The sequence below is a fragment of the Ischnura elegans genome (genome assembly GCF_921293095.1).
Source record: "Ischnura elegans chromosome 13 unlocalized genomic scaffold, ioIscEleg1.1 SUPER_13_unloc_2, whole genome shotgun sequence".
In the NCBI taxonomy this organism is placed as follows: domain Eukaryota; kingdom Metazoa; phylum Arthropoda; class Insecta; order Odonata; family Coenagrionidae; genus Ischnura; species Ischnura elegans.
In genome coordinates, this window is record NW_025791658.1 from 6215922 (window position 1) to 6241095 (window position 25174).

General features: G+C 38.5%; 2 protein-coding genes across 4 annotated transcripts in view; both read left to right on the forward strand.

Annotated features, from left to right (window-relative positions):
• LOC124172685 overlaps positions 1–19013 on the forward strand; it is a 36774-nt gene extending 17761 nt beyond the window's left edge. Inside the window, exons 6-9 of one of the 3 annotated variants that reach the window (XM_046552145.1) lie at positions 3334–3453; positions 17321–17585; positions 17671–18056; positions 18543–19013. In XM_046552145.1, the coding sequence (XP_046408101.1) occupies positions 3334–3453; positions 17321–17585; positions 17671–18056; positions 18543–18551 (780 nt within the window). In that variant the 3' untranslated portion in view covers positions 18552–19013. Of the gene's footprint in view, positions 1–3333; positions 3454–17320; positions 17586–17670 lie in introns of all 3 variants that reach the window. The other 2 variants (XM_046552143.1, XM_046552144.1) reach the window with 2 other exon arrangements.
• A 5-nt stretch (positions 19014–19018) lies between these two features.
• Positions 19019–23523, forward strand: LOC124172687. The gene is made up of 3 exons (XM_046552146.1): positions 19019–19521; positions 19929–20125; positions 21818–23523. The coding sequence occupies exons 1-3, from the start codon at positions 19394–19396 to the stop codon at positions 22786–22788; spliced, it is 1296 nt and encodes a 431-aa protein (XP_046408102.1). The 5' UTR covers positions 19019–19393; the 3' UTR covers positions 22789–23523.
• The last annotated feature ends 1651 nt before the right edge of the window (positions 23524–25174 follow it).

Genomic DNA, 25174 nt, shown 5'->3' on the forward strand with positions numbered 1-25174 from the left:
CTCTTCTGCCTTTACATTTCATACCATACTCTTCAGTACCCATTACCCATGGAAGCTTAGCTTGGTAGGACTAGTCCTGAAAGCGCAAAACTATCAGTATGTTGGGGAGTACATTCACATGATTGCTTATATGTTTCCTACTCTAAGAGCCAGTAGCATACGCTATAGTGAGATGATGCATGCTCCAATATTGTTTAATCAAGAGTATAAGCTTATATTTCCTCTAAATTGTGTAATATCTATGTGCCTCGAAAAAGAGCCATTTTTCCCCGTGACCATGAATGAGTGTTTTTTTTTACTAAAAGGAACGCCGGACTCATGATTTTTTTCATCAGGATCTTTGCTCATACATTAATGATTACTTTAAACCGAACCATGAGTCTGTATTCGCATGGCCTTTCCCTGTGGATGCTGACAATGAAAAATGGTACAAGCGAGATTTTTTTGTAAACTTTATTTTTTTGCAGCTGAATTACTTCATGCAGTGAATATTTAATGATAATGGTGGGATCGTTATGGATCACTTATCTTTAGAAAAAAAATCATGCCTTTTCATCACACAGGAATGGAGTTATGGAGGAAAATAAAAATCACAATGTGTTGCACGTTGCGGCACTTTAGGGGTCACACCCAAATTTCAATTGCTCATATTTCATCAACAATTGAAAATTGGGGGCTAAAATTGTACATAATTTCTAATTATACCAGAATGTATGACCATGGCAAGTTCCATAAAAATCCGAGTCGGTGGGTGTCATTTGGTCAAAATATTGGTTTATTTGACGTGGAATGACCCGAGTATAAATGCTGGGAAAAGCCTGTGTGATGTCATTTTGGTTCAGACTGTCACTGCATGAGGCCACTTTGGCGAGGCTATGAGCGCCGCTACGACGCAGGCTGCTAGCAGGTAGGGCTTGGCTTAAATAAGGATTATTAATACCTTATCAAACGAATGAAACTTTCCGACCTTAGGCAGTTTTAATAGGTGATTATTAAGACATGTTTCCGTAAGCTCTGTGCCTCATGCATGCATTGGTAATCTCAGACGATGATTTTTCATGATTAAATGAAAAGTGAAAATTTTCAAGCACGCGAAAACGCGACGGCTAAGTGTAAATGACTGGAAATCTCCGTGTGACGTTGTTCTGGTTTCTGCTGCCCCAAGTGAGGTGACCTTGGGGTGAGGCTTTGAGTGCTGATACGACGCAGGATGCTAGCATGTAGCCGAGTACCCTGCTGGCTGGTAGCGCTTGGCTTAAATAAGGATTATTAATACCTTATCAAACAAAGAAAACTTTCGACCTTAGCCAGTTTTAATAGGTGATTATTAAGACATGTTTCCCTGAGCTCTGTGCCTCATGCATGCATTGGTAATCTCAGACGATGTAAAACTCCTGTATACTCGTGTAGAAACTAGGTCCCTGTGACGCCACATGGAGTGGAATTACATGGGCGCGAATCTGGCCTTTTTCAAATGCGGTTAAAATTGGCCATTGCCATTCGTCTAAACCAGGAATTCTACAACCAAATAATTTGTACATTATGAATACACTAATTTTGGGTAATGAATCGCAATCAACGCCTTTCGTTTTCTTTGATGAAGGAAACTGCTGTGTTGAATAAATTATTGTGTAACTGGCTAAGTTTTATTCTGTCGTGGAGTTCCATCAAGTGATGCCTCAAACCATAGTATTAGTTTTGTTTTGACTGATTTTTCATTGGCACCCTCTTTCTTAGTTCCATGTGAGAGAGAAGACCATCTCAGTTTTTCTTATTTACTTTTAGGTATGCTCTCATGTGGAACAAAATGTCCTTAACTAATGGTTACCTTGGAAATTACAGTATATTAAAGGTGTATAAGAGGAAAAATAAGCGGTTATAAGTGAAAGTGAAAAAACTTTGTGAATGTCCACAGTATTTATTCAAGTACGACGCGTTTCAGCGAATCATCGCTATCATCAGTTACGAATGCATTGTTTACTTCAAGAAGTCTTATATATATGTACTTGCGGAAAGGAGGGGGTATGGTTATGCATTGGTGGAAGTGGGAGAGGGGAGTTGGGGGGTAAAGGATGGGGGATGTGGGAGAACCACTCCTTTCCGCATGTATATATATAAGACTTCTTGACGTAAACCATGCATTTGTAGGTAAACTTTTCTCGGGATTCCCACCGGGTTAATGTTTTTATAACGGCCAACGTTTCAAGCACCGTCTCGGCACTCATCATCAGGGCTGAATATTGATTTATTCATTATTGTTCACATGTTTCGCCGGGAAAGCATAAAATCATATTTCATGCATTTGTACCTGATGATAGCGATGTTTCGCTGAAACACGTCGTGCTTGAATAAATACTGTGGACATTCACAAAGTTTTTTCACTTTCATTTATAACTGCAATATGTTCCACAACATCTCGCCAAACACCGTTGAATACAAAAAATAAGCATTTATTTATTTTATTTTATTTAAGGAGTTGCTCCCATACAGCATTTCTGTCAATTTATAGTGACGCAGTAACAAACATGAAATTTTAACATTAAAAATTTGAACAGAGAGCAGTGGCATAAGATAGTAAAGAGCAAAATAGAAGGTAGGAGGAAAGAGAGGTGGAGAGGGAGGTTTATTTACTTGCTGAGGAATGGGACATGGCGAGTTTAAGACAAATGAGTTTAAGGGCAGAAAAAACGGATCAATATTGTCTGGCAATGAATTGAGCAAGGAGCAAAGGCGGTGTTGGTGTGAGCGCTTAACGAGGGATAGTCTAGGGATAGGGGCGTATGGAGTAAGGAATGTGTACGAGTGGGTCGGCAAGGCACTCTGAAACTAATGGATGAAAGCAAATCAGGACAATCAATGTGTGAATTTAGAATATTGTGAATAAGTTTTAAGTCTGTTGTAATCCTTTGTTGGGAGATTATTGCTGAAATTGTCATTCCATGTATGTAATCGCGGCTGCATTAATGGTCTCTTGTTGTCTCGGTACGATTTGTGGAGGTAGTTGGGCCATCTCGGTGGTGTGTCTCCTTGGTATGATAAGTGGAGGTTTTACATGATAAAAGAGGTTCACTACATAGAGGTTTGCCTATAAATTCACATGTAAATCAGACGGAACCGTAGGGGTGGTATAAAGTATGGAGGTTTATGATGCAAAGAGGTTCACTACATAGAGGTTATCCTATAAATTTAGATGTAAATCTGATGGGTCCGTAGGGGTGGTATGAAGTATGGAGGTTTATGATGTAAAGAGGTTCACTAAATAGAGGTTTTACTGTAGAAAGGTTTTAATAATTATACTGCTTTCATTGAGTGACACTAAACATTCTCTTCTAGTGTAATGTGAAAGAGGAGAATGAACAGCTCCTCAGTGAAGGGAATTATCCTGCGTTTAACTCAGCGAACACAGCTGGAGTTTCAAGTGAGGCTTCGGACCCCCTGGCAACTGATGAATTGGTAAGTGTGCTTTTGCCATGTTGACCTTTTCCCTACTAAAGACGTAAATATACGTGTGGACATTTCTTGACCCGTATATTTCCGTCTGAGATTTTCCTGATGCACAAAGGTTAAGAAAAGACTTAGCTGTTTCACAAAATAAAATATATTTGCAACCGGTTTCGATACGGTGTATCATCATCTGGCAATTACAAGTATCAGTACATAGAATTTATACCCTTGAAGGCATTAGAGGGGTGGTAGAGTGGATGTGGAGAAAGGGGGAACTTCGGAGTACCCATTATTGGATGCAATTACATAGTTTGATTGTGATTAGCTCCTTCATCCTGTTGTAATTCGACAATGGAATCAATCATAATCTGTGAAGCATACAATGTATTGCTGATAGTTTGTGAGAGAAGTGGTGTCGTGAATTGCGGTGTATTATTTGGTGGAGGGGGTAAGGGAAGGGAAGGTAGGTTTGGGAAGTACGTCGCTGATGGGTCACTGCACGGGGTAGCCGAGGGTTGGTGTATGATGACGAAATATGGGGAGGGGTGTTATGGAGTGGTGAGTGTCATCCGTAATGGTTTCTCAGAAAAAACATTGAAAAGTGGTGAATGGTGAGAATACAACTGCTCGTTAACTAATGTTATGTTGGGTGAGGTTGGTATTTTGTGAAACAGCTAAGTTTTTTCTTAACCTTTGTGCATCATGAAGGAGTTTCACCATGTTACGCCAACCACCATCGCATTTGAGATTTTCCTCACCAAGAGAACGAAAGCCGTATTTATACGTTTTCTACCTCTCCCCCTTTTATGACGGTTGCAGGTGTACGACTCATTTGTTTCGGGACCCAACACTGTGGGGTTTAGCCTTTACCCTCGGAATCCGGGAGCGGGTATCCTGACCCCTTGTCTTTTCATACCCCTCTTAGCGGTCATGCAATTGTTTATCCAGTCAGTTTTCGAAATAAATATTTGTTCTTTTCTCAAGAAATCTAAACTAAGAATTGAATTCTTTGTCTTTTGAGCTGCATTTACAATTTTTAAATGAAATTCTTTGATAAATATAAACTTAAATCCCGAGTTCTGTATAGACATCAATATGGAAATTGTTGCTGTATTAAAATGCGTTAATTTTGACCTTGGAACTTTATTTAAAATTTGACAAGTCTCAGAAAAAAATCAGGAATTCAATTCAAATTCTGCATTTTATGTGCAAGCAGCAATTATCCATGTGCCAAATACATATTAGCAATACATAAGTTGACCGCGAACCAAACCCTCTGGCTACAGATAATTTGGTGAGTGTACTTTTGCTTTGTTTATCGCAGTTTTGCTGTGATGAAAATTCCTTCCTCTATTGAAAACACATTGCGGCAGATACCTTGGTCCCACAACTAGTGACATACATTTATTTATGCTTCCTCGAGTGATTATATTTCGGTTACAGTCAAATAATTAAAATTTACACCATCGTAACTTTTATTTTGCGAAAATGCTTAATTTTGCGACATGGAAATAACATAATTGAAAGTAGGCATTAACACGTTGACCGCCATGCCGGTCATAGTGATTGGCCTCCGAGCGACCGTTTCAAAGTGGATTTCTGACGCCGGAGTGACCGGAATCTCTTGCCAACGTATGGGCCATGACTGTTGTGGCGTCAGAATGTAAACATTTATTTTAAGGTAAAGTACAAAAAAACATTTAATGTTTTATGATCCGGGAATAGTTAACGGAATGAAAAACACTAATGGCGTCAGAGGACATATCTACTTAAAACATCATGGCGGTCAGCGTGTTAAGTAGGTGTGAAAAAAATTGTAAAACAGCAGTCGCTGCCGCATTGCAGAAAAAGATTTGTGGGCAGAGAAATAGTATTTTCAGTGAAAATTATGGAAATAATGATGAATAGCTGACTTCAGTAAAATGAAAAGTGGAAACAGTGCTGCATGCAAGAATCCTAGGAATTCTGGAGAGGACATCATAACTACAGATCCATGGCTCTATCTAGATGAAGGCCCATTGCTAAGGGAATGCATTATTGTGTTTAACTGCGTATTTTGTTTAAACTAGACGTTATATATATAACCCCATTTGGAAGGGGTCATGGGGGGGGGGGGGGGGGGAGGTCTCACGAGTAAGCGTAATGGAGCCCCTTTCATTCATTGTATTCATACACAGGGTGTCCAGCAGAGTGCCTCGTTTTGCCACTTTTTTTTAGGAGCGAATCGTAATACAAGGCAAAAGTTGCGTACCCGGGTGGGTATTACAGATATGATTTTTTTTTTCAAAATCGGTCAATATCTTCTGTTCGCCATTTAGAAATTTTTAACGAAAAACGTTAAAAAAATGTTAATAATTTAAATTTTGGTTTTAGCAAGCACTCATTTTGTCCAATGGCGTATGACATTGGTCTTTCCTTGATATTTTAGACCAAATACATCTCCTCTATCGATTTTAATTATAGAGAAAATAATCTTTTATTGCGTCCTCGAAAGCAGTTTTTGTGGATAGGCAACCCTCAACACACAGTCTCATTTTATGCCTTGCATGCGATAAATGACGCGAAATAGAGATGTTTTTTTAAGTCGAAAACGTGTAAATCATGTCTGAAGTTGTCAATGGTAGTCACTAGGATGAGTGTATGCTATTTTATGCCATCACTGACTATATTGACCATATTTTCGTGTAAGATGATGTCACTGAAGTTTCTGTCAAGGCATGTGCCGTTTGGAAAAAAGCGTCTATTTTAGTAGTTACGTAAACCAGTGTACTTCAACTCATCTCACGCTACATGATGAAAACAATGGTGCAAATTAAATCCTATAGAGTGAAACGGTATTTCAGAAAACATAGGATGACTTATTAAAGTATTTTACTAAGGAGGCGACACAACTATTAGATATAGCCCTCTGCAAATTGCCAACTTTCCCAATTGTGTCTGTCATAAGAAAACAATGTTTCTATCTTAGAGTGCCTGTTCCTTGTGGAACAGCGAGGTCCAAGAATAATCCGAATTGGAACTACAGTGAGTCCTCGTTTAACGTCACTTACCGTTCCTGAAAAATGTGACGATAAACGAAATGACGTTAATCGAAACATAATATCCCATAAGAAACAATGTAAAAAGTGAATATCGGCTCCTAGACCTCACAATTCCTACGCGAAAAAATTTTTGCGTATCATATCTGGGGCATTTTTTACGATGGGAATGCCAAGCTACGGCATAAATATGAGTTCCTGTCTTCATCGACGGCAATAGCAGCACTGACGTAAATCCTTCTCCATTTTTGTATCTTCCCGCATTTGCTTTTCGGCTTCGCTATGGTGGTCGCCCAAGCGAGCGTCGCCTGGGCATCATCATCGCTGAAACATCATCGCAGTTACAGGAACCAAAATTATTGTGAACACGGCGAAAAAAGTGACGACAAAAACTCCGAGTTCTACACGGAAAAATTCCTTGAAATCACTTTTCCTGAAAACCATTTTGTCAAGTAAAACCTTGCGCACCTACCTACCCATTTTGCAGAAAATTTGCTAAAACCGTAATCGCAATTAACAATAAACACACCGTTTTACACTTCGTTTAGACTAACTGTATTACCGCCCACAAAACGAACCTGCAACGCCCGCTGCTTCGGGTTTTTTTCTCGCGCGAAATTTAAAAGCCTTGACGTTATCGCGAAGCGAAGGTGCGATAAACGAATGACGGTCTCAAAAATATCATGACGTTGTCGTGAAATGACGTTAAACGGGGCGACGTAGAACGAGGACTCACTGTATTGGCATCCCTATGTCAAAAATACAAGAAAGGGCTGAAGTTGTCAAGGGTAGTCAGTGTCCAGTGTTGGGGAAAAATGAGATCATTTGAAATTATGAGTGAAGTTTTAGTCCCTAGGATTATGCATGAATTATTTAGGAATCATTTCTCCAACCTTGAATTTCAAAATCTTTAAAATTGACGTACATGTATGCTTTGCAGTGTATTGATAGCGTTTTAAATTGTACGTAATCAAAACATGTTCAGCAAACTCCCGATTATGTATGTGGGCTGATGGTGAGGAGATGCGACCTGAATAATGGGAAAACGTGAACAAACCAAATTTTCACCTTAACTTCTTCTAAATTTCATCACTTAAGTTAACACTTTCAGTGAGGATGACATATATGAATGTCATGAAGGCTTTTCCACTCAGGCGGAAGACATGAATGTATGTCTTTGGGAGTTCGTTTTTCCGCTGGTCACTGGGGTGCTCCGAGCACCTAGCGTTACTTTTTCACCCTCCCGCTGTTCAGGAGTGACCTTACACCACTGCAGAAGTGTCCGTTTCTAGTTCTACGTGTTCCTTCATTTTTAGTGTTTTTTTGTTTACATTAGTGCTATTTGTGGAACAATTTGGCGGGTTGAGATTTTTCTTTCCATTTCCTTCACCTATTCTGCATTATTCTTATCGTAAATATCCCATCATGTCTTACAAATGGATTATTATTTTAAATTAGTTTTTTTTACCTTTCTTTTTAATTTATTCATATTTTATGTGCTATACCGAAAATTATGATTAGACTACATTATAAAAAAATGATCTTAGTGTGGTGCTTCAGTTAATTAAGTTTTATTTGAATATCTTTTTCTAGGAACTTTTTTTTTTGCAAATTACCGTATTTGACGGCATATAAGATGCACTGGCATATAAGACGCACCCTTATTTAGAAGGCCACACACAAGGAAAAAAAGTTTCAATAGTCCGTGTGACAGCGCTGTACCACAATAACTTAAAATGTGGTTTCTTTTTATTATGGTTATTATGGTTTCAGTTCTATGGGCGCTAAACTGATCCAAAACCAAAAGAGAGGGTTTTCTTAAGAGTCCACCAGGTCGCCTCGCCCATACCTTCTGTAACCACAGTTTCATTCCAGCTTCGTCCATCCAGCCTTTCGGATGAACATGAACAATTACACCTGTTGGAAGTTTTTCTTTCGGATGAGTATTTCTTTTGAATACGAAAAACGGCGGTAGTTTTTTGCCATCTGCACAACATGTTAGAACTACCGTATATCGGGTTTTTTCATGACCTGTGGTTTTTATGGTTATTGATTTAGACCCTTTAACACTCAGTCTTGTTGGATGGTACATCAAATGTGAGTGGAATTTCATCCATATTTCCTATTTCACTGATCTCAAAAGAAGTTTTCTTGCGTGCATTTACAACAAACCTATGAAATGCTAGTATTTTTTCTTCATACCTAATCTGCTGGCATTTTCTGTGCAATAGTTGTTTTTGTGCGCATTGATAAGCCTTGCCTTTTCATGAACCTGTAGCACCAGCCCTCAGACTGTGAAAAGTTCTGATTCCCATGTTTTTCTGCAAATCCTTTGGCCTCATTGATTATCATTTTGATTGAAACACTTATCCCAGAATTCCTCTTATCTATCACCCACATTTTTACCGCATTTTCAAGTTCAGGCCAAGATGAAGCTGGGCATCGAAGGTTATGTTTTTGTTTTTTAGCAGTCTTCAGTTGATCTTCCTGCAGTCTCCAAGTACGTATCATTTTTTCAGTAGGTGGTGGACCGAAATTCCTTGCTGCTGCTCTGTTTCCATGCACTTTGGCGTAGTTTAACACTCCTAGTTTATACTGAATTGTATAGCTTAATCTCTTGTTTCCTGTAGTCATATTTTCCAGGGTATTTTTTTTAAACAAACAGTTTTAAGCACCGATACCGACACGTTTATACAGAGTAGCACCGATACCGACACGTGTGTCGGACGCCATACGTTGAACGAGTAGTACAATGTTGTACTATGTGCTACTCCCCGCTTCTGCGCACCGAGGGCGGAGCGAGCGCTACTAGTTTCGTTTACTTTTTGACGGGAACGGTGCGGTGTCGGAAGGAAACCACACCAGTTCTCTCTTTTGAGCTATATTTTTGTTGGCAAAAATTTAGTTAAACCTGATACAATAATTATGGTAGATGTAGAAAAAGTTTTTTGTGTCTAGACCTTTATCCGGGCTAAAAATAGCATTCAGTATTGAAAGTTAACCTGTGTCCTTCACGCATAAATCGCAGGTAACTTTTTTGAGACCAAATTTTGGAAAAAAGTGCGTCTTATGTGCCGTCAAATACGGTACGTTTATCCTGGGTGATTTTTTTGAGTCTTTTTCCTACTTTTATGGCATATTTTCTCATTTGTTTCTCTAGGGCAATTACCAATCCTCTATTCATTCGGATTTTATTTCATTTTCTGAGTTATTCATACGACTTGGGGTTAGTTGCAGATTTTCTTAAAAAATAATATACATATTAATCGCATATGCAACACTGCATTACATTATGTACAGTATTGGTCTGTATTTTTTTACTCGTGTATTCTTTTCCTTAGCTTTGTAAACGAAATTGCAGAAATGAATGGATTAACTCAGAGGCATTTTAAGCATTACAGTATTTAATCATTATTTATTCCCTTGAATCAGTGTTTTATCTTATTTTTTAATCTATTCATATCCTATGTGCGACCACAAAAATTATGATCAGACTCAGTTTTTTTAATAACCTATATTTCCGTCTCAAAACTCACTATTTTATTCCTAAATGTTTCCAGTGCTGTCCATAAGTTCATATTTTATACTTTATTAATAATTTTTTACATCATTATTGCAAATTACGTTTTTTTTTTACATATTTTGGGTTTTTCTCTAATTTTACGGCATATTTTCTCAGTCATTGCTCCTCATCAATTACTTGTCCTCTGATCATTATGGTGTTTTCATTTTGTACGTCATTAATACATTCTAGTGTTAGGTACAGATACAGTCTTACTTTTTATAAAAACTATCACATTAATCACACATGCAACACTCCATTACACAAATTGTACTATTTTGCTGGATAATTTTTAAGGCTCAAGGTTGGAGTCCCTCCCTACCAGCGGCACTCCCAGGGATTGTTTCAACTTGCAAATGAAATTGTCTTTGAAATAATTCTCTCGTAGACGGAGAAAAATGCAGAAAGCATTTTCCTCCGAAATCCTTCACCAAGGGCCTTCACTAAGGGCATAATGGGTTGGAAACCTTTGGGCAAGGAGAACTGGAAACTTGGCTGGGCCTTCTTCTCCACATGGGTGCATAGGGTGGTTTCCTATTACTTTTTATTGCCTTAATCGAAAGATTATTACTCCTGGAGTACGTATTTCATGCTTTTAGATTTTTAAATGACGATATGTATTTTTCGCGATTGAATGAAAAGTGAAAAATTTCAAGCACGCGAAAACGCGACGGCTAAGTATGAATGCCGGGAAATCTCCGTGTGACGTTGTTCTGGTTTCTGCTGCCCCAAGTGAGGTGACCTTGGGGCGAGGCTTTGAGTGCTGATATGATGCAGGATGCTAGCAGGTAGCCGAGTACCCTGCTGGCTGGTAGCACTTGGCTTAAATAAAGGATATTAATACCTTATCAAATGAAGAAAACTTTCCGACCTTAGGCAGTTAAATAGGCGATTATTAAGACATGTTTCCCTGAGCTCTGTGCCTCATGCATGCATTGGTAATCTCAGACGCTGTAAAACTCCTATCTACTCGTATAGAAACTAGGTCCCTGTGACGTCACGTGGAGTGGCATCGCATGGGCACCAATCTGGCCTTTTTCAAATGAGAATAAAATTGACCCTTGCCATTTGTCTAAAACCAAATAATTTGTATATTATGAATACACTAATGGTGGGTAACGAATCGCAATCAATGCCTTTCATGTTCTTTGGTAGTCTTCAAGGAAACTACCTTATTAGGGTTTACACGATTTCTAACGATTGGAGGAGGTCAGAGTTAGTGCGAGTACCGATATTGGGGAGAAAATGTGCCGTGATAGGTTTTTAGGAATGATGCAGGCTCTTCATTTCTCCACAAACCCTCGAGAAAATGAAGCATCACCTAGCGATAGGCTGTATAAAATTAGACCCCTGCTCGACTGTTTCAGTAATCCATGAAAGACATTGTTTCTTCGGGTAGGGAATTGTGCGTTGACAAGTCAATGGTGCTTTGGAGGGGTTGGCTGATATGTAGCCAATATTTATAGGGTAAGAGGCCTAAGTATGGCACTAAAATTTACATACTTTGTGAGCCCTTTGGCCTTGTGTTGAGGCTCTTAGGCCCCTATTGTCAGTCACGCCTTCTATCGTCTGCTTAGCCTGGGTGACCTTCACCTTAAAGGAAGCCAGTCAGTTCGAGAGTCCGTCCTTCTCTATTGTCGCCTTTGATTAGAAGGAGATTTTGTTTACGTTCACGGACTGATCCGTTCACTCGGCCAGAAAAAAGCGAAGCGTTACGAAGGTAAATAAGGCTGCCGCCCATTTCGAAGTTAATTAAAATCGAATTATTCCGTGTGCCGCGACAGTGACTGTAGGTCCAATTGTTCGAGGTACAATGTTAATTATATTTTCGCTTTTCTTTGTTGCACTTGAATAAGTTTTAATTACTAATTATTGGTGTTCCCTCGCAATAACAGTCCAAAGTCAATGAATCGGAAAACTAGTCACGCAGAAATAGACAGACGCAAACGAAATGGAGAGGATGACGGTTGTGGAGAAAGATGTACTAGTATCATGAGTTATTAAAAATAGGGATATACTTGAGAATAAAAGGACAGATGCTGTGACGTTGTCTGATAAGGTACGATGCTGGAGAAATATTGAAGCTGAATTCAACGGAAATTCACAAGTCGTGAAGGTAGGTAATACTAGAGTTATTGCTGGTCGTGCGCATTAGTAATCTATTGCATTAATTGTTCATAGCAATGTTGTTATTTAATGACAAAGTGTGTTATAGTGCATTAATATAATATATTATATACATTTTGCCATATAATGGCATTAATTTCCTTAACTTAGGTAAATTTTTAATAAGGTAATAATAATAAATAATAATATATTTATTGTTCTGTAGGTCATACAGGCGACATAGAACATTGTCAGGGAGGACATCAAAACATACATGTTGTCATAAACTATCAGACAAAAATTCATTTACATTGTAATAACCCTTAGGCTGTAGAAATTTTTTTAATTCTGTCTTAAAAACATTAATATTTGAAATATGTTTTATACTCATAGGCAATTTGTTAAAAATAAGCGAGGCAGAGTGATGTGGACCTCTTTTGGCACATAATTGTTGTAAGATATGTATATTTTCACTTCCACGGGTCAGATAATCATGAACCTAGGAGTTTGGTAAAAATAAGGTAGGGTTCTTTTTTACAAATAATGCACAGTAAAAAATGTACATACTTGGTAGTGTCATTATATTATATTTTAGAAATAATGGCTTTCCAGTAGACCTGATGGACACATTTGCCATAACTTTCAAGCTCTTTTTTGCATAGAGAATGCCCTAGCAGCAGCACTTGTGTTTCCCCATAAAACTACACAATAACCCAAGTGAGAATGAATTTTGGCATAATATATCAATTTCAGTAATTCTAATGAAGTAGTTGGAGCCAATTTGCGAATCATATATATTCCCGTTGCCATTTTGCTTACTAAATCCTCAATATGATATTGCCAATCAAGGTTTTCAGTTAATTTCAACCCTAAAAATTTTGTAGAGCTAGACTGCTGAATGGCTGTTGATGAATTAGTCTTAAGTAGAGGACTCGTTTCTGGAGGACTAATTTTGTGATGGAAATTTAAAAAACATGTTTTATTTCCATTCAATTTTAAGTTATTACTTTTACACCAGCCAATCATCTGTGCTACTGATGAGCGTGCCATATCAATCACCTCCCCTGTCTTATTACCAAAACTCAGAGTGGTAGCATCGTCAGCATATAAAATGACTTTACTCTGATGCAGATGAGATGGTTGGTCGTAAACCCTTTCGCGCCGGATCTTTGTTGAAGGAAATTCTTCCTCAATACGAGTCTCTTGAAAGTTTTCTTTACTCCCCTGTACGAAGCCTTTCAGCGTCGACTAAAGGCAGTGGGTCCCTCCCGAAACATTTTTGGACCCAACTCGGTGGGGGCGCCGATCCTTTTCCTCGGCCTCTGTCCCAGACCCTAGAGGGATTAAAAGCCCCTTCCTAGCACGAGTCCGCGGTCAACTAGCTAAAATATTAACCCAGAATATATGCAAATACTTGTTGTTCGTATCGATTTTTTAAAATTCAAGTTTAAACGAAGTTCTAACGTTTATATAGACGGATTTAGTATATTTACTAGTTGTTCTATAACTCTGTTGATATTAACGTTAGAATTTCGTTTGAAATTTCCATGTGGTCAGCAAAAAAAGATGAATTCATTTCTAGCATTGGATTTCAAAAGTAAGCAACAAATATTTTTTTGGAAAACACACTGCAAATAACAGTAGTTGACCGCGTGGAGAGGGTAGGAAAGGGTCGACCTGAGCGGCCGAACAAGGGACTGGGCTCGTGCTAAGGCGGATCACAAGGGGCGACCGCATCCGTGGGTCTATTGTGTCCGCCACGGTAACTTTTTTCGACCTGTGCCGCACAGGCGCGGCATTCGTTGGTTATGGTAGGAAAATTCACGACGCACAGGTATGGCATTCGTAGTTGAGGGAAAAAAATCCTCGCCGCACTGGTGTGGAATTCGGCGTGAAAGGGTTAATTAAAATGATGAATAATAGTGGCCCTAGAATAGATCCTTGGGGCACTCCACAATTTGAAATAAGGAAATCAGAGTAATTCTGATTAGCATCACCATTACAATTAGTGTTTAATTGCACTACCTGCTTACGATTAGTTAAATAGGATTTTATCCAAGCTAAAGCATAGCCATTAATTCCGATTTGGACAAGTTTACAATATGCAATGGTTAACAGTATCAAATGCCTTTGTTAAATCATAAAAAATCCCAATAATTGCTTTCTGGTTGGCAAGACCTAAGATAATGTCATTAACAAGCTGAAAAACGGCAGACACAGTTGACTTGCCTTTAATAAAGCCATGTTGGGAGAGATTCAATAAGTTAAATTTACACAGATAGACAATGATACGGTTGTAAAAGAGTTTTTCAAAGATTTTCGAGAAAACAGAAAGTAGTGCTATGGGTCTATAGTTATTTGAGTCACTCAAAGATCCCTTTTTATGAATTGGGCATAACATAGAAAATTTTAAATTTGTCGGAAAATGACCATTACAGATTGATAAATTGAAGATATCCGATAGAGGGGTAGAAATAATTTTAGCAGCTAGCTTAATAATGGGCATAGGTACCCCATCACTTCCGACAGACCATTTGTTAGCGAGAGATTTTATGACATCTTCAACCTCGGCAGGATCTGAGGGACAAAGAAATATTGAGGCAGAAGTTCTCATCGCTTTGATAGTAGATGGAATGCTATCATCATTAACTTGACAGAACTGTTTATTAAAACAATTTGCTATGTTTTTGGGCTTTGAAACAGCAATATCCTTAAACTTTATGAAAGGTGGCGACTGTTGGGTGGGTTTATTATTTGTCTGCTGCTTAATAACATTCCATGCTGCTTTGCATGAATTATTAGATAAGGAGATACGCTGGTTGTAATAATTTTTCTTAAACTCCTTGATTTGGGTTTTATAATTGTGCAAAAGTACTTTATACTCATTATAAAGAGATGGGTCAGAAAATTTACATTGACGATGTAAATCTGTTACTCTAATACTTACTCTCTACTCTTAATACTCAAGTCCATCAGCTCCGAAGTGAATTTGACATTTTTCCTTTTACAGGTAGAATTTATTGTTTTTAAAGGAAAGGAATGGTTAAAATTTAATAAAAATTTGATAAGGAAGGAGTTAAATTTAATATCAACATCAGAAATGTAATTCTCGTCCTCCCAAATTACGCATGCCAAACTCTTAAGAAATTCATCAACGCTGCTATCATTATAAAAACGTTTAGTGATATATATTGGAGCAGTAGATTTAAAATCGTCAAGCTTCACCTCAATATCAAGGACACAATGGTCAGACATATGACTAAATATGGCATTACACAAAATCATCTTATTTGGTAAGTTAGTTACAACTAAGTCGATAAGAGTAGAAGATTGAGAAGTTACCCTCGTGGGGACATCGTTAATTACTGCTAAGCCAAAAGATTGAAACAAGGCACCAAGTTCTTCACGTTGGATAGAGGGACTTAATAAATCAATGTTAAAATCACCAAGGATTATTAGGTAGTTAACATTACAACTTAGCACAAATTGAATTGTGTCACTGAATTCCTGTAAGAAAGAAATGAAAGAGGCACTTGGAGATCTATACGTCACAATTACCCCTAGACTTAGTTTGTATGCTCTTAAGATTACTGCTGCACATTCATGGACTTTTTCAATGTTATGTTTCGTCTTCTTGCATGAAAAAGACAAGGAAGGTTTGCAATAAATTGCATCGCCTCCCCCTCTGTTATCCTGTCTACAAAACAAAGCTGCAAGTTTCATGTCATTGATAGCATAGCATTGTATTTCGTCACTTAACAGCCAATGTTCTGTTACCAATAAAACATCACTCTTCTTTTCTTGAAGAAGGACCTCTAAATCAGTAGTCTTATTTCTGAGAGATCGAATGTTTAAATAAAGAAACTTGAGCAAGTTTCCATCTTCTCCTAGTCACTTAGATTTCGATCTTGTATTATACGACACAGTGTTCACTGGAATTTCCCGAGGCTCAGTTCCCGAGTGATCCTGCGACAACCCAAATGGGTCCACCAAGGGTAGATCTGTATGGTTTTCCCCAACACATTCTGCATTTACCATCGATACATTTACTCTATCACTGTGGGCGAAGGGCTTGCGAAAAATAAATCGCTTTATACATGCATCCAGGGGCCAGAGTTCACGACTGAGTAATTTATCAAGAAGAGTTAAATCGGCCTCAATCTTAAATGAAACCTTCTTTTTACTTCTTTTAACTTCTTCACACTCAAACTCCCTATCAGTAAATTTGCGTCGCAGGAAACCTAATATTTCACTGGTAGTAGTTTTTGGATTAATGCGCCTGAGAAATATCCAGGCTTGTCTAGGGATCGCCGTGAAGGTTTCCACTTCTGTGTTTGTCCCAAAAACACAATGGTTGCGTTTACTTTTGGGCTTGTGTCCTCTGAATGAGTTCGTCGACTCCTGGTTTGCTGCGCAAGTACGTTTTTGGGTATTGTCCGTCTGCTGATTACGTATCTGTTGTTTTTCTCTCCTTTTCTTTTTGGAGATAACCTCTTGAAAGCCGTCGTTCACAGGATCGTCAGCTTCATTTTGATTATTGCTAATTTTGTCAGTAATGTCACCAACAGTTCCGATTTCTGCATTCTCAAATTCAGCATTTCTTCCTTGCGGGAGAATATCAATAACCGCCGGAGGAACAGGAATAGCTCCAGATACGGACGAAGCGTTAGTTTCCCCACGTTTAGGAATGATTGTGGAAACATGCGACTTCTCAGCTATACGTATACTGCAGTCTTTTCCCAGGGTTAAACTGCTTAATTTCATTTTAAGGTGCTCCACTTCTGTTGCAAGTACAGTAATCGTATCGGCCATCTTGAAGACAGCACGAAGTTTTTTGACATTGCAATTTAGACAGGTCCAGAAAAGTGACTGGTTTTCTTGGACGACTTTAAAACTGAGCTCATTCAACTTTGAGCATTTAAGGTGAAAGTAATTCAAACATATCCCACAAAGGACAAGTTTTTCCATCATGTCGAGGCTAATATAACAGGAGCCACACTTGTTTACGTTGTCACCGGACGCCATGTTGTCACCACCTCAGAGGTGCAATGTTTTCGATGTAGTTTTATGCATAGCGCGTAAAAATGAAATGCCGATGATGTGCAAATAAATATATGCGGCGATGTAGGAAGTAATCTTTGTTTAACGGAAGCAAATTTCATTTTAATAGCGAAATTGGAAGCAACTGAGGAAGGCATGGGACAACGTGAAAACGAAGAGGAGGAAGGCCCAGGCTCAGGAAACCCAGAGGAGGTTGGCCACAGGCGGTGGGCCATATGTACCACCTGTGTGTGATCCAAACCCTGAGTTGGAAATAGCCATCCCATCACTGTCACACTGTGAGCAGAATGTTGGGGATATGGATGACGATCTCCTGGACTCGCCTCCTATCCCCAACGCGAGCAGTGGGCACACGGAACTGGAGTATCCAACAAGTAAGTATGTGCGATATTGCTTGTGGTAATGCATTACCTATCGTTATCGAAATTATACAATAAATTTTCTTTTTTATTTTCAAAGTAGTCGAGGCTCTACCCTCAGATGTTCCGTGTGCCACGACAGTGATGGGAGGTCCGATAAGGACACCATCCTCCTCTGGTGGCATGACCAGAGGAGCTGCTGTAGAGAGAGAGTTGCAGGACCGCCTTGAGGGCTTGAAATCCTACAACGCACACCGCAATGAGATTCAAGCCCTCAGGCAAGAGACAGCACAAGTGGAGCTGGCCACAGCCAAGCTGATCAATGACTTCCAACTGCGGAAAGTGAAGCTAGACGAAGAGACACAGAATCTGCAGTTGGAATTCTTGAGACTGCAAAGGCTGCAGCAGGAGCAGGCTCTGGCGCACCAAAAAAGAATGGATGACATTCAAATAAAGGTTAAGGAGCAGGAGTTGCGCCAGATGATGGTTTGCTTTACCATATTTTGTTTTGTTCTTTAGTGGTAGAAGTTGTCAGGGTAATAATTTCGGTAAGGTATTTTAAAACAAATTTAAAAGGAATTAGAATGAAAATTTTGTTGCTCAAGTCCATACCTTTGCTAATGTATGTTGTGAATTTAATGTGTTAACATCAATGGAAATATGGCTTCAGGCTTCATTTATCTTTACCTTCATAAATGCCTTCACTACAATAATATCCGTATTTGAGACAGGCTGTGATATCGATTCCTTTCAATGCTTACTTATTAAAGGAATATTGCATAGTTCCTATGAAATAGATGCAAAGGACGAAGTCGCATTCAAAGAAATGAAAATCAATAATTTTAGCAATATTAAAATGCATGCACATATGTTGGTTGAAGAAAGTATTTTCACTTATAATGGGATGATTTAGCAAGCAACATTTTTTGAATATTAATATTTCAACTAATTCTAAATTTTCCCCATTTTTAGGAGAAGTAGTGCTCCTGTTGCCACCTTTGCATGGCCAGCTCCATTCTGCTGTCCTGGAACTCTCTCTCTCAGCAGGATGTTACTGATGGTGTTCTTGTGGATCATGGCTATTTCCAATTCAGGATTCCATTGGGTTCCCTGCCGCTTACATCCTCCTCCCATGTCTTCCTCAGTTGTATAAGACCAGCATCGTACCTACTCATTCAACGTCACATAATCTGTCCTAATATTCTCTATTATATCCCTATTTAATAATTTATGTAACCAGCTAGCTTTTAAAAAAATATTTTGTAAAATTCTTTTATAATTAAATAGTACAGTAGTGAAATGTACTGAAAACTCTTTCATTCTTTGTTAATCCCACTTTTCTACCCAGGAAAGCGACTTTCCTTTTTCGAAACCTTTCAGCAATACAGTGGAACTTGGTTAGTACGTTCCTCCTTAGTACGGCGATTTCCCTCGGTCCCGGAACCATCCGAACAAAATACAGGTAAAAGAATTTGGTTAGTACGTTTGAAAAAATTGCGCTTTCCTGGTTAGTACGCTCAATGGAGTGTTTGCACGGGTGAGGAATAAGGATGAAACCCTTTCCATTTAGTGCATACATGTTTGAAGCTCACATATGTGTAATGAAAATTCCTTGTGTTTTGTTATTAATTTATTATTTGAGTTTTAACAACCTTTGTTTTAGCATCGAAATTCTGTAGCGTAAAACGATCTGTAATTGGCTATTCGTTACGTGACGTCATCTCCCGTAGTACAGTCGCAGGCGGATAAGAGCATTAAAAAAAAACTTATATTTCACAAACTTTATTTTATATTTCTTCATTTTTTGCAAGAAAATTTGCAAAATGGAACCTGGTTTCGTTAAGGCTTGTTCGAATAACCTCCCAGTCGTAGACCCCTTCATGATCGGTGTATACCTAAGCAGCAATGCTGACTTCGCTGGATCCGAACAGCGCGGAGTGAAATTGGCAAGGTAAGTTATTTCAGAACAGTACGAAATCTTTCTTAGAGATAAACTCCATTTAACTGATATCTATATTCTCGAGTAATTTTATATATTTCCTATCATTAAATCTGCCCATTTTTCATTCACCAATTACTATTATTGGTAATTAGGAGTAGCAAATCCTCCGATTATCGCAAAGGGTAGTTTCCTTCATGGTCGTTATTTACCATGGTCGTGTAAATGTGTGAATAAATATTCATGTGAAAGAATAAAGTTCTTTTTAATTTTAATAATGAATCGCTTTTACAAAGTTACGCCTCTAACAATCAATTGAAACCACTTACTTTGTTGACTTGAAAGATTTTAATTCATTAATTACTGAAGTAATTCAGCCTCTATGCATTTTCTAATTATTTTTGTGCTTTACAATACAGGTCTGCAAGGGAGAATTACGGTGATTCGGCAATAGGATACGTACAAATAAAACGTGATGGTGGAAAATGTTGGTCACTTGCAAGGGTCACTCCAGAACATAAAGTGAAAGTGAAGCCACACATCGTGGAAATTGTAGTGAATGAAGATGAGGGAGCCATTGAAGAGGCTAAATGCCATGGTTGTGCTGCAGCTTTAGGTAATGATCAGAGACTCGATTTTATAGAATAAGTTAGAGTGATAGAGTAAGACAATACTGTATATTTTGTCTCACTATACCCATTGCGTCTATGTGCCCTCCACTCCCATACTACATTCACTTTCAGTTGCTAAGTGTTGGTCTTCTTAACACATTCATCAATAGAAATATTAAATTCATTTGCCTTTCCGTGTAGTGGTAGCCTTATTATAGTGTTGAAATGCATAATTAACATCACACAAACTCTTGAGTGACCTGTGATGTTTGTGAACCTGAAGCTCTGATACTGTGCTCATCATCATCATTGGTCAACAATCCTAGGATTGGTTTGACGCAGCTCTCCACTCTATTCTCCTTTCAGCTAATCTTTTCACACCAACGTATTTCTTCTCTTTCACATCTCTCTTCACTTGTTCCATATATTTTGTTCGAGGTCTTCCTTTTCCATTCTTACCTTCCACTTGTCCTTCGACGATTGTCTTCATCAGGCCATCATGTCTCAGGATGTTGCCTATAAGGTTGTTCCGTCTTCTTATTAAGGTTTTCATGAGGCTTCTCTTCTCTCCTACTCTTCTTAGGACTTCTTTGTTTGATACTGTGCTAATTATTTTTTTCAAATGGAGCAATAAACATATAAGAATTTCAATGATTTTTTACGCTGATGTTACGTTTTTATGGAATACTTAGGGAACTCAAACATTGTCAGGGATACGTGGAAAGTTATTCACCAGCTAACTAAATCTTCTGTTGGTACATCAAACTCCAGCATTAAGTTCAGCGATAACAAAAAATTGCTGATTTCTTCAATTCACAGTTTTGCTATACTCCATCTCCCACAAACATGTCCCCTGTCTGTCCTCAACGTAGGACCTCTCCCAATTCTTTCTTTTTAGCACCCACCGTTCCCTCTGAAATAGTCAACATTATTAAATCTCTTCGCAACTCTTCTTCAAAAGGTCCAGATGCTATTCCCTTATCTGTCATTTATGCCTCCTCACAAGTGATAGCATTGCCCCTAGCTAATATTATAAATCCATCCTTCACTACTGGAGTCTTTCCCTCTGCACTGAAGCAAGCCAAAGTTACACCTATCCCAAAAAAGGGTCCTTCCTCAGAAGCATGTAACTACAGGCCCATCGCTGTTCTGTCAGTATTTTCTAAAGTTTTTGAGAAGTTATTTCATCGGCGACTTAGTTGCTATCTAGGCTCCTTCAACCTAATTACTGACTCAACATGGATTCCTAGTTAGTAGATCAACTAATACTGCAACGTTTCGGTATCTCAACTTATTACTACAGGCCTCGAACCAAAAACAGCATGTCCTCGGAGTCTCATATGATCTCAAAAATGCTTTTAATAGTGTTGATCACAACATTTTAAAATGCAAGCTAGAAAGTCTGGGCATGACTGGTGTCTCTATACACTGGATTACCTCCTATTTTGAAAATATAACTCAAGCAGTGTGTTATTCACACCACTCCACAGCTGGAATAGTGCAAACCATCTCAAGCTCACTGGAAGTAAAAGCAGGTGTCCCACAAGGATCAATACTTGGCCCACTTTTGTTTCTTATTTTCATTAATGATCTTCCTCTGCAGTTTATATATTGTTTTCATTATGTTTGCTAATTTATTTTTCATTTCATTGCCATTAAGGTTGATGTCTATTAATTAAGATTTAATTCTTTCACAGGCGGTTGTAAGCATGCAATAGCATTTTTGTTCTGGCTTCATCGCAGGAGTGAAGAGCCATCTCCCACAGAAGTAGAGAGCTACTGGAAGAAGTCCAAGCTCTCTGCTCTTTGTGGGGGAAGTCAACTTATGAAAGTAAGGGAAATGACAGGTGCAGCACCTATAATTCCTGTTAGAGAGGGCAGCTTCAGGGAGGAAGTGATTGCTGCTCTGAAGGAACAGGGGCATTATGATAGTGCTTTAATGTCCCTTACACATCATTTGAATGTGAAAGAGATGACCATCCATCACATGCTATTAAATTACAAGGCCATGAGCGATCAGCCACTAGCTGCAAGACCATTTCTGGACTTTGCCACTTCTTTTATGGCAAACAGCAACTTGTGCGAGTTGGCGTTCAGGAGCACAGTGCACCAACATGCTTCACCACTGTGGCATAGCATGAGGCAAGGCAGGATAACTGCATCAAGGATGTATGAGGCCATACACTGTCAGAAGAGAGACGGTGCATTAGTAAATGTAATTCTTGGAGCAAAATCAATACCAGACAATGATGCAATGAGGCGGGGAAGGGAGTTAGAAGGAAAGGTTATTTGCGTATTAGAGAGAAGTCTTGGGAGGAAAATTGGCAAATGTGGTGTTGCCTTGAATCCCAAGTACCCCTTCCTGGCAGCTACACCCGATGGCATTTATGATGACATACTTGTGGAAGTAAAGTGCCCTATAAATTCTTCCTCGTTCAAACATTATTTAAGAGATGGTGCACCTACAGCCAAGTGCTTAGCACAGATTATGGTGCAAATGTTAATGCTTGGCAAGCAGAAATGTGTATTTGCAGTGGCTGACCCTGCATTTGAGAGTAATGAGGCTGTTTATCACTGCATAGTTGATTATAATGATGATTATACAAAACATATGGTGGAAAAAAGCATGTTATTTTGGTGTGATGTCATTTTTCCGTTACTAAAATAGTGAATACTCTTAAATAGTGTATCTTTTCTGTAGCTCTTTGGACCTCATGAAGTTTTACTATTTCTGCCCTTTTAATTGGAGGTTTCTCATCGTATAACGTGATTTTAGGAATCCTTACTGTCCAAGCATTAATGCTTGGTACTTAATCCCTATTGTTAATTCACATTAGTTGCCGTAGGGAAAAATAGAATAAGAGTTTTGCAAGTGTGACCGGTAGGATTTCTTTAAATCCATTTTGTGTCTACATTCTGGGGTCTTCCCGAGGATTCAGTTTATTGTGTCTTACATTAACATCCATCTCCTAATTCTTGACTAGCAGGTCAATTTCTTCATATTATCTCCTTCTTAACAATTCACCATCTCTCTGCCTAGCACTGTTTCTTCTAAGGGACTGGTTAATATGTCATCCTAAAATTGACGTAGATATCCTGTTTTTCTATATCTTCAACATCATTAATGAGAATTGACTTAATGAATACGTGATTATTCAAACTCTGCTCATTAAACCTTATTTCACTATCAGAACAAAGATGTTACCTGATATCCCATTTCTATTACATGTGCGGGTGAGGATTTTCTGTTTGAAAAATATATTCTATTCTCTCTTTCAAGAAATACTTGTACCATTGCAAAAACCAAGAATTTGTTAAATTTGGGTAAATTTTATTGAAATCAGTCAGTCTCAGTTATAATGTTCTCCAGAGGAAACAATAATCACCCTCTGAACTTGTTTTATCATATCATGTTGTTCAATGTACAATTACTTTCTAACAATATGCTTTTCACAAAATATCAATGTTAGAACTTAATACAATGTATTGAATAATTAAACAAAACAAGGTATTGTACCATTAGAAATAGAGCCATGATGCTGAATTACAATAAAAACTAAAATACAACCAATAATTTACAGAGTATTAATTAAATCCACTCCTTCCCCTCCAATGAAATAGTAAAGATGGAGAAATTTCAAGCCTTCGTTATCTGCTTATCAAGATTGACCAGCCCACATGCTATAATCATCACTTCGTCTGACATACTTACAAGGATGTGGTCCAAAACTGCGGTTGGTTTAAGGATGGCAAAGTCTCTAAGTCTCCCTATGACTCGCTCAACGTGAATACGAAGGCTGGCAATTTGTTTTGTCAAACGTACATCATTCTGTGATAGCATTTGGCCAGTTACAACTGATGGTGGCCGTACCAGACTACATGACCTTCTAGCTAATGCTGACCCCAAATTTTTAAATCCTCGGTCAGCCATTACAGTACTTCCTCGAGGCATTTTATCCAAAAAGCCACAATTAATTGAAATAGCCTCATCAGTAGCCCTTCCAAGATACCCCTCTGAAATATAATTGATAAACCCACTGGGTAAACAGGATATCAAATATTTTATTGTGTTAGCCTTTTTATACTGCGACCAAGAGAGTGCCTGGTGCAAGGGATCTGAAGGTTTCTCAATAGCTATTTCCAAGCAGTCAATAATGCAAGAAACATTAGAATAATTAGCAATGAAAGCAGTGGGCAAGGTTCTAAGTCTGCTCTCATTTTCAGGCCAATATATGAGATCTGTCATAAAAGAGGCCAGTTTTGGCATGGTTTCCCTGAGATTCCTGCTTACAGTTGAAAAGTGCATGCCAAATTCATTGCCTAAAATTTTTATCTGGTCATTCAACTTTATTTTTTTGAGGCAATAACATGATATTTTTTTGTGTAGCTTCAACTCTATTGCAAAGAATGGATAAAACCGTATAGGAAGCGGGGGAAATTCCAAGGTACAACTTTGGGTCTCTCTTCATAAAAAAGCATAATGCTTTGTAACTCTCCTCCCTTACCTGCTTAACCTCTTCCTCCGAATCCATGAAATCATCACTGGATAGGCTGGACATGGAGGCTGACAAGTCGGAGCAGTCATCATCTGAGGAGCAAGTACTACCCTCTTCACTAAAATTGGGATTTTTTATGGGAGAAATATTACTGACTTTAATAGGTGACGTACCCACATCATTGCCATGACTGCCAGAAGTTTGAGTCCCTTTACTTCGGAATGGCAAACGTACCTGAAATCCCTTTTCCATTTTATAATAGTCATTCGGGGTGATTTCATGCAATGGGAGGAGCATGTTTTCACAGTCACTGCTAACTTCAGGATGGCAAACAGGTTCTGAATTTTCCTCAACATTGATGTTCTCCTGATGAAAAGAATCAGAAAGCAGTCGTAGTCTCTCTCTCTTCTTAATGACTGCTCTCATTGCAGAAGGTACATCTGAAGGTCTGGCCTGGCACTTAAAAATGTGGGGCAGGACACCTTTCTTTATCCGGAGTTGCCCTCCCATCATCTTCCACCTCATGAAATTTTCAGCATCTTCCTCCAACTGTCAAAT